This window comes from Crocodylus porosus, unplaced genomic scaffold (assembly GCF_001723895.1).
Source record: "Crocodylus porosus isolate Cpor-Errol unplaced genomic scaffold, CroPor_comp1, whole genome shotgun sequence".
In the NCBI taxonomy this organism is placed as follows: domain Eukaryota; kingdom Metazoa; phylum Chordata; order Crocodylia; family Crocodylidae; genus Crocodylus; species Crocodylus porosus.
The window spans coordinates 58845484-58861384 of NW_017728950.1; the positions used below are offsets into that span (position 1 = coordinate 58845484).

The 15901-nt window shown below is 45.8% G+C and overlaps 1 protein-coding gene across 1 annotated transcript in view; it reads right to left on the reverse strand.

Annotated features, from left to right (window-relative positions):
* The window catches only part of RCL1 (RNA terminal phosphate cyclase like 1), a 55459-nt gene extending 39600 nt beyond the window's left edge, over nucleotides 1–15859 (reverse strand). Inside the window, exons 1-3 of the mRNA XM_019555192.1 lie at nucleotides 15624–15859; nucleotides 10376–10447; nucleotides 7911–8086 (exon numbers count right to left, since the gene is read on the reverse strand). Coding sequence (XP_019410737.1) covers nucleotides 7911–8086; nucleotides 10376–10447; nucleotides 15624–15759 — 384 coding nt within the window. The 5' untranslated portion in view covers nucleotides 15760–15859. The remainder of the gene's footprint in view (nucleotides 1–7910; nucleotides 8087–10375; nucleotides 10448–15623) is intronic.
* Nucleotides 15860–15901: the final 42 nt, after the last annotated feature.

Genomic DNA, 15901 nt, shown 5'->3' on the forward strand with positions numbered 1-15901 from the left:
CCTGGTTGCAGGTGGCAGCCCCACCAAGCCCTGTGCAATAAAGCTGGTGGTGCAGGTCATGGGGCTTAGCCAGGGTGGCAGAGAGAGGGGTGGAGCCGGACCTGCGTGAAGTAGTGAGCATGGCCAGGTTGCTGCCTCCATCACACATGACTCTTCCCAGAGGCACACTGCTCAGGCAGACTGCATGGGAGCCACACATGATGCAGCCAGGCGGACCCTGCACCCAGGCCCTGAGCTCCTGCTGCACCACCCTGGGTCTCCACAGGCCCCAGGGTACCAGCATGGGTCCCATGCTCCCACCACTTCTCCCTCTGCCACTGCTACCCTTCCCCTGCCGCTTCCCTACTTTCCCTCCCACATGCCCACTTGCCACTGCTGTTGCCACTCCACCACCACTGCCATGGCCTGCTGCTGCTTCCTGCCCCTCCCCTCCTTCCCTGGCCAGGCTGGGCTCACTCCATGCTGCACCGTGTGGTCCTGGCCATGCAGCTGGGAACCTCATGGTGTTGGCCAGCGTGGGCTGGCTCTAGCACAACATGGTTCCCAGCTGCATGGTACAGCATGGAGCCAGCTTGGCTCAGCCTAGCCCCTGCAGAGTGGGGTGACTGCCAGTGAGCCTCCCCCTGCCATTCCCTCCACCCGTTCTTATCTGAGGGAGGAGAGGGAACAACCCCATGGTCACCAGGCCAGAAGCCTCTGCTAGGCAGAAGCTTCCAGTTGGGGGATTGGAGACAGGCCAGGGTGCCTTGCTGCTGCCACCACTGGGTCCTGCTGCCAGCTCCTCCTGCAATTTTGAGAGGCAGCCACCAGCCGGGAATAATTTTCTAAATTTTAAAGGGGTCCTGCAGGCCGGATAGAATGGCCTGGCAGGCTGGACTCGGCCCACGGGCCATATTTTGCCCACCCCCAAAGTAAAACCAAAGCACCAACCTTCATAGCTCCCACAGTCGCATTGCTTACAACAGCAAAGGTCTGAACACCTGTGTTCTGCATGCATGTCCCACTAGAAGGTTATCTTGAATTTTCCCTGCAATTCAATTGGCTTTGCTGCTCTCCACTTCTAGCTCTGAGCAGTCAAGCAGCACTGCAGCCTGCTGTCAAACAGATGTTTGTTGCACCCTTAAGGCAGATGGTGGGTATGAACTCGTAGACACTGTCTGTTTGTATTTAAGGCACTCTTGATTTCAGAGGGCTGCAGGTCAGTCTTTCTGCAAGTCCTCCCTTTAAAAGAAAACACTTTCCCATTTGTCCTGGCTACTCCAATGGCAGCTGTACTTCCTCTGTCTCCATGATAGGAGGGGAGGAGGACCATGGTATCCCCTCACTGGGACCTTCCAGTCTGCCTTTCAATGGGATAAGAAGCCAAGTGTCTCCTGCTTGCCTTCCCAGGCCAGAGAAGACTGCTGGTGCTGAGCACGTGACTACAACAAAGGCCAGCCATAGCATAAGAAGAAAACATGAGAGTCAGCACAAGAGGGTGCTGGGCTTGACCTCAGCCAGCCAAGGAGGACAGCAGGCAGGGGTTGGGGAACAAACAGAGAAATTTATCCTCCCTCCCCTGAATTACTGGCTCAAGGGAGTAGAGCTGAAGGAACTGGTGGGGACAGTTATACTTCCTCAACATGCTCAGGAGTTGACCCAAGGTGGAATGAATGCAGCTCAGCCTACAAGTCTGGCAGCATGACAGCAGAAATTCCTCTGTCCAGAGTGGACGCAAACATTTTTTTCTTAAAAGGTTTTTTTCCACAAGTATAAGATCTGGAAGCTTTAACAAGAATGCCTAGGTTCTGTATAGGAAGACAACAGTGGACATACTTGTATGAGGAAGCTTCCAGTCAGCTGAGCTACCCCCAAAGTAAAGACACGTTCTTTATCTTATTTATCAACAGTGTAAAAGCCTTGTTGATGCACAAAGATTTCCACTTTCCTTGGAGGGCTGTGTGAAATTTCAGTAGTTGTTTTGTTTCAGAGGTGTTTTGGCTCATTTTGGCGCCTGAAACACCGAATCCGAAACAAAACAGAAGGCTCTGAAACTTCTCTGAAACGTTTCGGAAATGTTTCAGAGGCACCCCCCGGGAATAGTCTGGCACAGCCCTGCAGTCCTCCTTTTAAAGTGCCAGGAGGGGGATGGGGCTAAGCAGGGCAGACATGGAGGCTTCTTCCGCAGCTCTCTGTACTGGGGCAGGGGCAGGCACAGCTGGAGAAGCCGCAGCCGCTCGGCTGTGCCTGCCTCTCCCCAGCTGATCTGAATCAGCGCAGAAACTCCAAAACAGATTCGGCTGAATTGAAACAGAACAGGGATCCAAAACACTGAAACCAATCACAGTCCTCTGAAATGGTTGAATCCAAAACCAAAAAGAAATGTAGCTGTTTCACACAGCTCTACTTCCTTGGGGAACTATGTAACTGAAGGCTGCATGGGGTTCTCCAGGTAACTTATAGAGAGACTCTCTTCTCATGCTAATTACAGTGGGGAAAAGCACTTGCCTTTACAGCAAATTTTAAAAAATATGCTTAATGTGTTTACATTAATTGGCCTTTCCTTCCCTCCCCACACCCTCCCAAATTAGGAGGGAATGTCTAGGATAGGGGTTCCCAACCTTTTAAGGATCAAGACCAGGAATGGGCAAAATGTGGCTCAGGGGCCGAATGCAGCCCGCCAGGCCATTCTATTCGACTCGCAGGGCCCCTAAAAAATTTAGAAAATAAATATTTATCTGTCCCTGGCTGCCTGCCATGTGGCCCTCAATGGTTTGCCAAAACTCAGTAAGTGCCTCTCCGCCCAAAATAATTGCCTGCCCCGGCTCAAGACATTGCTCCAGAGCTACCGTGAATTATGCAGCGCCGCAGCTGAGGATTGTTATATTCAAAAAAGATATGGAGGGGAGGCCTTGAGGCTAACAAGGTTGAGCACCACTGATCTAGCTGGAGTCAGGTAAGAGTGGCAGGGGCAAGACCTCACACTGGAGTCCCCTGGTCTTGTCTGCCCCTTCCCTGCACCCAGTCTATACCCTTCACCATAGCACTATCTGCTGACAAAGCTATTCCTCCAGGGTCTCACACACTGGCAGCTGGAGCCATCTGCCCTCCCCTGTCCCTCCCACTGGCCCCAGGCTTGTGGGAGGAGTGGAGGGGATGAACTAGGCTGAAAGCACAGCTTCAGCCTCGCACTGGCCCTCCTGTCTACCTGTCTGCAACAGAGCATTTTTCTGGGAATGTGGGGGTGGCCACCCACCAGAAGTGCTAGGGGAGGGCAGCCACGGTGTCAGTCCTCAGAGGAGCAGCCACAGGCTGGGGTAGCTGGCACAGATGCTGGACTGGAGGAGGAGAGCATCAACTTCCTCACACAGGGGCCAGGCACCATAACACACTTAAAAGGGATCTTGCAGCACCCTGGTTGAAAATCACTGGTGTAGGAATTGTGTCAGTTAATTCAAACACTATCTGCCTACAAAGAGATCAAAATCAGGTCCATTTAAACTAAAATTACCTTTATTTGCAGACAGTGCCATGCAGGACAATATTTTAGGGTATTTAAGGCTCAGTCTGTACAAAGTTGCACTAGTTTGAGTAGAGGCATAATTTAAAATCATTTTAGTTAGGCAAGTGCAAAATCGTTTGCGCGCACACATAAAATAAGTTTCTCTCTGCCTTGTATGGATATATTTACCGAGTGAGTTAAACTTACAAGATGCAAGTTAAACCAAGATTAGCACATCTGGGCAGAGCTTGCATTTTACTGAGAGACTTTGATTTTGAACCAAGCATAGCTGAGCAGGTGCAGCATTTGAATGCAAACAAGGGAGGCCACAGGGAGGCCTGAATAGAGGGCACATCAACACGTTCATGAATATACCATAATTACAGTGCATTAAGTTTAGTACCTGTAATAACAGGTGCTACTGCGCATTAGTGCAGATGAATACTTTTTACATGCTGCTTAATGCCCACTGGATTAATCTACTGTGCATTAGCATGGTTTTTGCCAGCCACAAAAATAATGCACAGCAGAATTAATCCAATGGACATTAAGCATCTATCATGTAGACATGCCCAGAAACATTTTGCAGAATCAAGCCTAAATGTTTAGATGTGTGTTAAACTTATTTGAAAACAGCAATGAAGTTGGAGTGCTCTCACCTATTGAATTCTACAGGGAAAATCCTATCCATTACAGCTAACGGGACATAGCCAACTGAAGAAGTCTGTTATATAGGTATTAACTTGTTTCAATTAATACCTAAAATTACAGCATCTGAAAGATTAGAGAAATGCCTTTTTTCAATTTTACTCTGTTGGTTTTGACAGTACTTTGTGTATAAGCAGTTTTGTGTGGGTGCTTTACAAAGGAATAGAGGAAAGAACACATTTTAAAATGACAGGAAAATGAAGCTGTAAAGCCGTAAGTGCCAGCAGGGGGTCTAACATCTGAAAATATATTAATAGCTTTTTTATTTTAAACTAACTAGATTTCCAGTTGACAGAGAAGTCAAAGAAGGCAGCCTCCAAACAAAATTTGAAAGGAAGATACCAGTGTTCTTCCCCAAGAGTTAAGAGTTTTTAAAAGGACATTACCTCAGCATTTTACCCATATGATTTCCTTAGCCCATTTCTGCAATGGGACTATTAAAAAGGAGGACTGTGAACCATTATGAATGCAGTTCATGGCAACGATGGTTAATTTCATACAGTTATTTGAACCTTTGTTCCTTTCAGCTTTTTCCCCCTGAAGAATCAGACTGTTTCCTTTCTGTGAACCGATTTGTAACTGGAAGGCAGTTAAGTAAATTATGCACAATACTTCTGCTGCTATAATTGAGTTACTGTTGCATGACCTTTGTTTCAAATGGTTTGTGGGCTTCATTTTAACATCAGTGTAATTCTGCCTAATGCAAACAGTAAGAAAGATTTGTGTTTCAAATGCATTCCCTCCCTCACCCCCACCACAAAAAAAAAAAAAAAAAAGATTCAGGATTTATAGTGCTCTGGAGAATCAGCTCATCTGATCTTCCAGGATGAAGAAAGCAAGCTGGCTGGAGCCAAATGGCAGGGCCCAACATGAAACCTAGAAGGACAGCTCAGGAAAGCTGTAGCACAGGCCTGGAAGAAACTTGAGTCTGGAGCAGGATGCAAGGACATACTGGTTTGGAGGAAGCCATAAACTGAGGATAGGTATACGTGTCAAAGCAGAATAAAACCCCTCTTATTAGACGTTCGGTGAAAGGACTGCGAAGGGGGTTGCGGGTGGGAAATACTATTTAGTTTCCCTCTGTTTTATTCTCTCTTCTTTCACTTTTTTGATTTCTGTTCTATCTTGGCCTCCGTTTCTTTGTTTTTTCCAAATTTCCCCTGAAGACTATGTTTTTTCTGCTGCATTTCCTTTACGAAACCAAACCCAATTTTTCAACTCCACTTTCTCCTTCCTTCCTCATGTTTTCTCTATTTTTGATTTATTCGTCCCCACCACCTTTAAAGTCCAGCCTTTCTTCCCTTTGTTCCAGCCATCTTTCCCTCCCAGCCTCCCATAATTCTTTCCATCTTTATCCTGCTTATTCTTTCATGTTTATTAGCAGAATAAATTGGGGAATACCATCATGAGACGATCTCACATGACAAGACAATTTTCAGTGTTACAAATCTGTTTACATGAGGGATGTTAAATGTACAGTCTGTGGGTTGCAGAGCTGTGTCATCTGGCCCACAAGGCTCCCAAAAGCACTAAAAATTCAGGGGTAGGGTAAGAAAAGGCCAAAAATCCCAGGTACAGAGGCCCACTGGAGACATGTCAGCAGCAGGGGTCAAACAATGAAACAACTGCACTAACCTCCACAGCTGCTGCTCTGTGTTTACTGAAAGCATAACACAGTAAGGATGCAGAATATACTTCTGTAAAAAAATAATGTTTATCAACTACTCATGGCATCCTACATGATCCCTCTCTCAAAAATGTACCCTGACCCTCAAGAAACCTGGATTATAGGGCAAATTCTTATGGATATTTAGATAACTAAAGGTACAGGTAGCTGCCTGGCACGATTTTCAAACCTATCTAGAGGGTGCAAGTACCATTAACCCCTATCTGGCCTTACAATTTTGTCAAGAGCAGTATGTTGACTTGTCATCAAGTCCCAGCTGGGAAATTTATGCTTGCTGGTTGGATCAAGTAACCAGGCATCATGTAATGGTATGTAACAAGGAGCCCTCCAGGGATGGCTATGAAGCATCTGGAGTTTTTGCTCACTCAGCTCTCCTTGAGCAGTCACTCCTTTTCTCTCCTGCCATGCCTTGATGTTTTGTTTTTATAAAGGAGGCTGCTTGAGGGCATTGGTGACACATAGGGGGTGCACACAGGTGCACGTGAACTCCCTAAGATCAGCCGTGCACCCCCTGGAAGCACCAGCTGCGAAACTGGAAGTGCTGGCAGAAGTGCACTTCTGGTTTCGTCACTGGCCTGGCGATCGGCTGTGGGACCCCCCTCCCTGTCCCCCAGACTTGGGAGGCACCAGTCACCCATGTCCCAGGGCTTCCCAATCTAAATCTTACTCTAATGACCACCAGTTGCTCATGGTCAATGCTTCAAGGGCTAATTGTGTGGCTCTATTCCGTCCCTACACCCATGGTCTCCAATTTTTTTATGGTGAAGATCACTTTTTGGAACTAAAGGATCTACTGCACCCCCCTACCCCAACAGACTGACCTGCTGGGGCTGTGGGGTAGCGGGTGTGCACATGCACACATGCCCAGGTGTGCCCCTAGCTCAGAATCTACCAAAAGAGGCTCCGGCATCCACCTGTAGATCAGGATCCCTAGGTTCGTGACCACTGCCCTTCACCATGCCACGAGCCTCGCAGATGTTATTTTATAGTCATTTGCCTTGAAGGGGTCTTGGCCTTAGCATAAGGAGAGGAGGCTGATCTTGTGGGGCCTTTCGGCCCAGGCCCGTACTATCAGACCTGGCTTCTAGGCTCCTGCCTCCCTAACTGCAGGTCCCTGAGCCCACCAGTCTCTGGCAATGGTCCCTCTTGGAACTTTGGCCCCTCCTGGGCACTGGCCCTGTTCCTGGACCAGTCGAGGTCCCCAACTCTGGCAGTCTCCAGCTGTGGTCCCCCTGGATTTTAGCTCCTCCTAGGCTATCAGTTCTCTGAGTAGGCCTTAGGCTAAACCACTGGTGTAGTTTTAAAACAAAACACCTATGCTCACTGGCAGGCACGCAAATGCTCTCTGGGTTTAACATTAAATGGGGAACACCTTCCTGCTCAAACAAGCTCTCTGTCCCGGGCAGCTTTCCCCTGTTCCCTAATCTGCAGAGCCATTAACCCTCTGCTGCCAGGAGCTCCTCTTTTTAGAGCTCAGGCTTCTGTGCTGTTTCCAGGCACGCCATGCTCAATCTGTCCTCAGCGGCAGCACCTCCCACACCACGAGCCCTGCAGGGATCTCTTCCCTTCCATTTCCAAAGACAGACTGTTGGCTCCTGCTCTGGCCAGGGCTTATAGGCTCAGCGCCCTGCCCACTTCTGGTCATGTGCCATTTCAGCTGACCTGATGGCAAGAATGCTTATTAACCCCAGCCTGCCTGGCTGCCTTTGTCCAGTTAACAAAAACCCATCCCTTAAGGAGCCATTCTGCTTTTCCGTTACAGGATAAGGCTTCCCTGTTGCATAACCCACCATATTGCCTAAAGAAGAGGGAGGGTGATGGGGCAGCATTTCTAAAGAAAGCATAAAACAGCCAGAAAGGGCTTTGAGGCTGAAATTTAAACTAATAAACTGGAAGGTTTCCCTCCTCCCCAAGATACAATAATGTCATTTGAAGCACAGGCAATCCAACTTAAAAACACATTGTCTAAAGAGTTACTTGGACAGGGAGGAAAGCAGGAATTGTTTTGAAACTCAATGTAGTTTCATTACTTACCGAAGGATCAACTTGATCATTTGTTACTCCCCTGAGGATAATTCTTAATGGATGCTTCACAAAAGGTGCCAGGCACAACAGACTTTCCAAATAATATCCAATGCTACGGTTGGGGCTGCAGTCATGTTCCAAGGAACCCCCATATAGAAGGCCGGGTTGATAATATAATGTGGTTCCTACAGAGGGCAGAAGAAAACAAAGCATCAATGCCACACTACAGACAAAAAGAGTAACAGACTCTCAGCTCTGCAGCAGTATCCTCACCACATCAATGCCTAAACAGAGAGGAATTTACCACAGCAGCCAAGGCATCAATTCCAGTAAATTCCTCCCAACCCCATTTAGCTCAGTGACTCAATCAGCAGTCCTAAGCACTCAGGAGCTGGGGCGTGGGGTATCAGATTTTTTGCGCCATGCACCTGCTTTACCCATCAATCAAGGAATTTCTTAGTCACCATGACAGAGACCAGTGAATACCTTCACCTTCCAAGATAGCCATGCTATTACTGTCCCAAAGGTGGCAGTGCAGATTCATGATGGAGTGTATGCTGTGAGATCACCTGTTTCATTAATTCTGTGCCATATTTACACAAGCACAATTCCTACTGACGTTAAACTGGCAAGGCTGGGCTGAGGGGAGCCAGAGTCTAGGAAGTCACCCCTATAACAAGACAGAGAGAGCATAATTTTTTATAGGGGAATGGTTTCTGTCTAACACCAAACCCTCTTTTGGACTTACATAAACATTTTAAAACCCCCATCTCCTAAAAAATCCTTTTTTCCCCCCCAGTTCATGCGGACTCTTCCACATGACAAACACTGCAGCCTGAACAAAGCACATTACTTCTGAATCCAGGCCACATCTATGTCCTTTCTCAACACTGATCAGAGTAAACAGTAGACTTGGCCTTCTGCAGCAGGGCAATGGGACAAGATATTTGCTCCTTTAGTTAGCCTAGGGATTAAGACAGATATGGAAGTTAAAACATTAGGACTTCGTTCTCCCTTCTAGAAACCTTCCAAAAGGCTTTTTCTGACAAATACACAGGGAAAGAAGGAAGAGACCCTACCACAAATGCCATATCCTAGGAACTTTACTCTTCAAACTCTAGCATATTTACTAATCCAGATGAAGAGGACTATTAAGGGGAGGAAAAGAAGTATGCCTGTTCCACCTCTCCATTAAAAAACATAATCATCTTTGCAGTGGAAGGTCACTACCATGCTGCAGGTCAGAGGAAGAAGAGAGAGGTGACTATTTAAGTTTCATAGTTGTTGGGGGCTAACAGAATTGAAATACAGATTAAAGGATATCGATACTAATTTCTATGGAGTGGATTCCTTAATGGCACAAATAAATTGGGTCTGAGTTTTAGATATGATGCGAAAAAAAAAAGGACAACCATGTCTTCAATGAACTATATTACAAATAGGGTCAGACTCAGGGCTTCTGCACATTAGCATTTTCCTACTCGTGTAGGAAAATGGGACGTGTACTGTTGGTATTAAACAGAATTTGTACTGGAAACAACTTAATCCAGTTTTGCCTATGTTGGTAGGGAGGTGGAAGAAGCTACATATATACATATACACACACACACAGACACACACACATATATGTACACTCATACACACATACATGTATATAGACACACACACCCCAACACTGATGTAAATATACAAGGGTAAAGTTGCTGATACCGGTAAACCCCTGAAGGGCTACAGCAATTACAATTTTGAAACAAACCAACCCTACTCTTTCCTCCTGAAAATGTCAAGTTCTGAGAAATATTTTTCTTAGCACACTGCATTTTGGTGGAACACTGACTTCCTGGGATATGAACAACTACTTCCTGTTTCTGACCTATAATCTTCTGAGAACGGAGCTAGCCTTCCTGCCTGCCTCCCCCAAACAGTTCATGTTTAGACAATTGCAAGTAACATACAAGCAGTCCTCGACTTACAAGGTTTATACATTGGCACCCTGTTTCAACTTTACAACACTTGATCCGACACAACGCCAGGTCAGTTAACAAGTTCACTGTGTTGCACATCTTCCTGTTGAACATCTGTTCAAACTTGCTTGGACACTTTCTTTAAGAAAGCAGCCAAGACTCCTGAGAAGACTCTAGTCAAGAACTCTTCAAAAAGTCCAGCAAAATCACCTCGAATAAGTCCTTCCAAATCAATGTGATTGCCATTTACAATATAAATACATTAATGTAGCTATATTACTCATCAATAATTGACTGAGTACAAAATTCTGGGTTATTCTTGGTGAAAATAGGGTATTGGGCCTTGGTTTGGAAGCCAATCCCCCATTTATAACATTGTTTCCTATGGGAAAATCAGTTCCGAGTTACAGCATTTCAACTTAAGATGTGGTTTTCAGGAATTAATTGTGTTGTAAGTCTGAGGACTGTCTGTACCACTGAAGACAGGAACAGAGAAGATGAGACACTCACCTGTTTGATTTATTTCAATTCTAGAGCCATTGGTCACTTTGTCAATCAGCCGTATAAAACTCGCTTCAAAATCTGTTGGGAGAAGAAAAAGGATGGATTTTAAAATTCTTTATATTAGGAAGCTCCCCCTGAGGAAAAAATCATGACACACAGCAATATATCTGTAAAAGTTTTCCCTTTGTAAACTTTGTACTGCAAGTTAATAACCATCACCCCCACCTTCCCTGTAAGCTTTACATTGTTAAAAAAAAAAAAAAAAAGATTTTTCAATCTTTTGTTACAAAGACAGCTGCACACTACAATGCGCTGCTGCTACACAGCTATTTAATAGAAATATTGGTGTCCGTCTGGAAGATTTTCTTATTCTGTTTCTATAAAACACCGCCTGAAACAGCTGTCACAAAGATTAGAGAAGTATGTACTTCTCCCATCTGTCCCCACTTGTTTCGTCTGTGTACTATGCCACTTAATATACAGCTCAATTCTCCATGGTGTGGATTCCTAGAGCGACAGAGAAGAGAGAAATGTTCAAAAAAATTATTGTGAAGGCTCCCCAAATTTGGGGTAGGAAGTATACCATGCCAAGGCATGTTGAACTTAAAAAATTTGGTCAATTTCTTGAATTAGCAATCCAATCGATAGCATTTTGCTTTCTACTGTATTATTTATTAGTTTTTGCAAACACTTAAACCAGTGGATTATTTGCTGTTCATTGACTGTATTTTCACATTACAGGTGGACCCTGTACAGAACACATTAGTTCTGTTCTCTGTTTGGATTGCTCCTGAACTTAAAGCTAGCCAAAATGGCCCAGTGATCATTTCCAAAGCAAATGCATGTCCTTGTTCTCCAAACAGAATGCAAGTACTTGCAGTCTCACAAACAAGGTTTTACTTGCAAAATATCCAAGTCACGAACAGCAAACAAACAAACAAAAATCATATGTGGTTTACAATTTGAACACATTTTGGCAGTAGCCACAGTTTGAATGTTAACCCATACTGAAGGGAAAAAACGGGCAATAAAATCTGTGAATTCTGCCACCCAACAATGAATCTCCTTACTGTAATAATTAACTTACAGTCTCATAGCATTTAAACCAGGGACAGGCAAAATGCGGCCCACGGGGCAAATGCAGCCCACCAGGCCATTCTATCCAGCCCGCAGGGTCCCTAAAAAATTAGAAAAGTAATATTTATCTGCCCCTGGCTGCCTGCCGTGCAGCCCTTGATGGCTTGCCAAAACTGAATAAGCAGCCCTCCACCTGAAATAATTGCCTGTCCCGATTTAAACTGAGTACCCATGTATGGGAACGTATTGGCTTTGCAAAATATATGGTTGATTGCCCATGACCTAAAGTTTTCTCCTTATTAGCAGGCAGGCACAGTAGTAGTTGTCAGAATAGTATGGTAAAACCTGCAGAGTGTACCTCTACCTTGACAGAAGAGGAAAGGAATTGCTTCTGTGGGAGAGTGTAGCTCCAAGAAGATTAAACTATTGACTTCTCAGCTAGGAATATTACAAGACGTTAACAAAACTAAATGCAGTAGCTTTTATCATGATCTGGACTAGGAACTAAATGGAAACAGGTTCTCACAAATTTGTTTCATAAAGGCCACCTAAGTGCAAATGCTATTTGCCAAAGAAAACTAAAGACAATCAAATGCAACTAGATTTTTTTAACTACGTGCACCTTGCCTCAGATTTTCCATAAACAAAACATTTAATAGAACAGAAGTAACGTTAGATGGTATTATCTCTGTAGTCCTATGGAATCACAGAGAAAGATGGTGGAAGGGACCATCTAGTTCACGTCTTGGGTCAAGATAGGAAGACCCATCTCTTAACCATCCCAGAAAGATGTTTGTCTAACCATCACTTGAAAGTTTCCAGTGATGGAGATTCAGCAGCCTCTCTAAGTAATATGTTTCAGTGCTAACCACTCCCACTTAGTAAGTTCTTCCTAATATCTAACTTAAATCTCTCTTGTTGTAATTTAAAGTCATTAAGGACTGTCCTGTCCCCAGCAGGCAGAGAAAAACTGATCACCCTCTTCTCTATAACAGCCTTTGAAGACTTATCAGATCCTGTTCCATCTTCTTTTTTCTAGACTACATAGTCCTGATTCTTGCAGTCTTTTCTCGCATCATATTTTCCAAATCAGTGACACTTAGCCAGGGTGCCACACCACCCTGAGGTGTCTTGAGATCCTTTTAACGTTAGCACTGTTAGGTGTTCAAACATGATTCACAAGATAAACCCAGAGATTTCAGACAGGGTCCATATTGTTCAAAACGTTCTGACCTGTTCTGATCTTTGAGTTCTTTGCAAAGAAAATTGCTCTATTTTCCTGTAGTCAAAAAATGAGTGAAAACTAAGAGTTGACATTTTCTGATGGGTGTCCTGGGTCTAAAAAGTTTGAGAAGCACTGCTTTACATCAGTGGTGCTCGATCTTCTGGCCCTACAGGCCAGATGAGTGGCAGGGGCTGTTCCTACATACCAGGATGTATCCCTGGGGCCCCAAGTGCCATGATTGGTTGCATGGGGCAGTACAGGGCCTAACCTAGTGCATGGGGCCAAGTTATCCAGCCTTCGGGGTTCCCCATGGGTCCGCAAATTTGGCGAAAAGGAAGCAGGGCGAGGGCTGGATGCCTTGGCACTGGGGGGCCAGATCTGGCCTATAGACTGGGCATTGAGCACTCTTGCTCCGGACCTTTAAACATTCGGCTGCTCTCCAACTGCTGACCTAAAGAGCTTGTGGTTCCCTCTCAAAGCTCTATCCACTGTAGGAAGCCTTCTGAAATGAAGGTTTCCACAACTTGATCCCCATTCTTGTCAATCTATTTGGGCTGAATGCAACCCTTTGGGCAAAAACTCCAGAAATCAAAGACATCCTAAAGCAGAATATTCAGTCCTCTATTAATACAAATCAACCTCAGAGCTAAGAAGCCAGGTTTGCTTATGGTTTAATCAGGGTACTAGAAACCAGATTCATCCCTGATGCACCCACTTTCTCCACAGTATCAGCTAATTTTGCCACAGTAGCAAAAGCCATAACATAGACCGAATGAACTTCCATTGTCTGGAGGGCCAGAACTAACCAGCAGTCCTTGATAAGACTTTGCAGTAAGACCCTGCTGTAAGAAACCAAAAAGGATAGACAAACTAGGGAGGGGAACCAAGCTGAATATAAATGAAGAAGCCAAGATAATCAGCTGCCTTAAATCTGCTCTCCAAGTCTACCTAACAAATATGGCCAGTTACACAGAGGCCATGCTACATGGCAGACAAATAAAACACAAATGAAAAATGTAATGGATTTTAAGATGCAATCATAGCAAATTCCCCCTACTTCAACACCATAGCAGTTCTCCTCATCATGTGAAGCCTGAGGCAGACACAGGTCCACCTGCTGTATCCTGTAGAAGTTTGCCCTGTCTACCTCTTCTCCTGCACATTTCTATAGCATCTCCCCTCTAAACTATGCAGGCTCGTGCTTTTGATTTTCACCCATATGGAAGTTTCTCTCTACCTCATCTTCTTTTAATGTAAGGAGATGAGAACTGAACTTAGTATTCCAGGCAGTGGTCACTGACTGATTTAGGTTGGGATTTTCAAAGAAAACCCCAAGATATTCTGTAGGCATCCCAACCTCAAGGAATATTGGTGGAAATCAACCACCTAATTCTCTTAAAGTTTCCTGTAAAAACACCAGCTTTACTCAATAATCTTACTACATTTTCTGCCTTATTTGTCACCTCAATTTGGGTATATCTAACATTTGGAGAATTTCAAGCATGGCTGCACATTAAACAGATTTGTTCTTTGTACTGTGCAAAGTGATGCTCAAACCTCTTTCCCAAGCTAATTCGGAAGCCAGTAACATGCCTGGCATTTCACTAAGGTTCTCCAGCTTCCCAGTCATGACAAAGCACTCTGCCCTGATGTGCAGATAACACAGCAGTTCAGCCGGACAAGGCATTCTGGCAGAAGTCAAGGGTTGAGCCTGAGAAGGATATGTGCCAATCAAACAATCTGAAAGAGCTCAATGTAAATTAACATATCTGACAAGGCTGCAACACAAGAAGCTGCCAAAAATAAAGGGCTGTTTTCTCACCCTGTTTCTGGAAAGAAATCTGTCAGCAGTTGCTTAAGGTTTCAGGTGCAAGTTTGATAGAAACATATGGGGGGAGGGTGGGAATAAGTAGAAACAATACATCTATAATTAAAGGACCTTATATTTCATCATGTCCTTAGTAAAATGCCTCCCTTTCCCTTGCCAAGCAATCATGTTACCTGTATTTATTTCCTACTGACTTGCACTGTATTTCACAATCCCTTCACCTCACTCATCAATTTGTTGAAACATTTCACAAGAGACTAAGTGCAGTATATAAGGCCATAGCAAGCTTGCCCATCAGCATACCCCGTTATGCTCTGCTGAGAAAGAGATTGGAAACAGAGCAGGTCCATCCTCACTAGGATGCAGCAGCTTTAAAAAAAAAAAGAGCTTGCTTGATTTGCCAACCCTTGCTCCCCTCAGACTGCTGTTGCCTCCTGGATAGCTCCCCTGTAAACTCAGAGACACTTTACGTTCTGGGAGCCCTAAGAATCCTTGAAAACATGTGCTTGTCATTTGTTATGGGATGGTTTGCATAGTGATCCTGCCTCAGAAAGGGGGTGGGGTGGGACGAGATGACCTCTGGGGGTCCCTTCCGGCCTGACTTCTCCATAATTCTATGACAAGATACAGTGCTGGAAGAGCACTTTGCTGGCACATCCAACTCCAGCAGTGCTGCCAAAGCACGCATAAATAAACAAATATGAGGAAATACCCTCAGGTCCTCCGTGGCACCCAGAGCTACACGCCATGAAACACCCTCCCTCTCCAAGGCTGCGCAGTATCTGGATCCCGGCGTGCTCACTGCAACCACAGGGGGGACAGCTACAGCTCCAAGTCCCTGGCAGCCTGCTGGGGGTGAGGGCAGGCTCCGCTCCCCACTGAGGAAAAACTGGCTTCCACCCGGACACACAGCAGCATTTGGGATGCGGCGCCTCCTCCGCAAGCGCCTCTGGGAGTGTCTCTAATGCTGAGCCCACATCCATGCTGCTTCCAAGCAGAAACCCAGCCCAGCCTCCCCTCCTCCCTCACCCACACCCGCTCTGCTCTCAGTGCAGCCGCCGCCCCTGTCCCCAAGCAAGCCACCACATCATGCCCACCCCGCTGCGCCCCGGGCAGGGAGATACCTCTGAGGCCGGGATCCTCCTCCTTGGCCCGGATCTGCCGGATTTTCACCGGCCTCCCGCTCAGCGTGGCCAGCACCAGCCTCTGCCGGAGGAAGTTGCAGCCCACGTAGCTGAGTGAGGACGACTGCCCCGCCATGATCCCGCCGCCCAGCCAGGCAGGCAGCCGCCCCCGCCGCTGCTGCGATCGCGGCGGCCGCGCCAATGCCCCGCAGTGCCCAGCGCGCCCACGTGGTTTGGAACAGGAAGATGGAACGCTGAGACAGCGGGTCAGAGGGGAA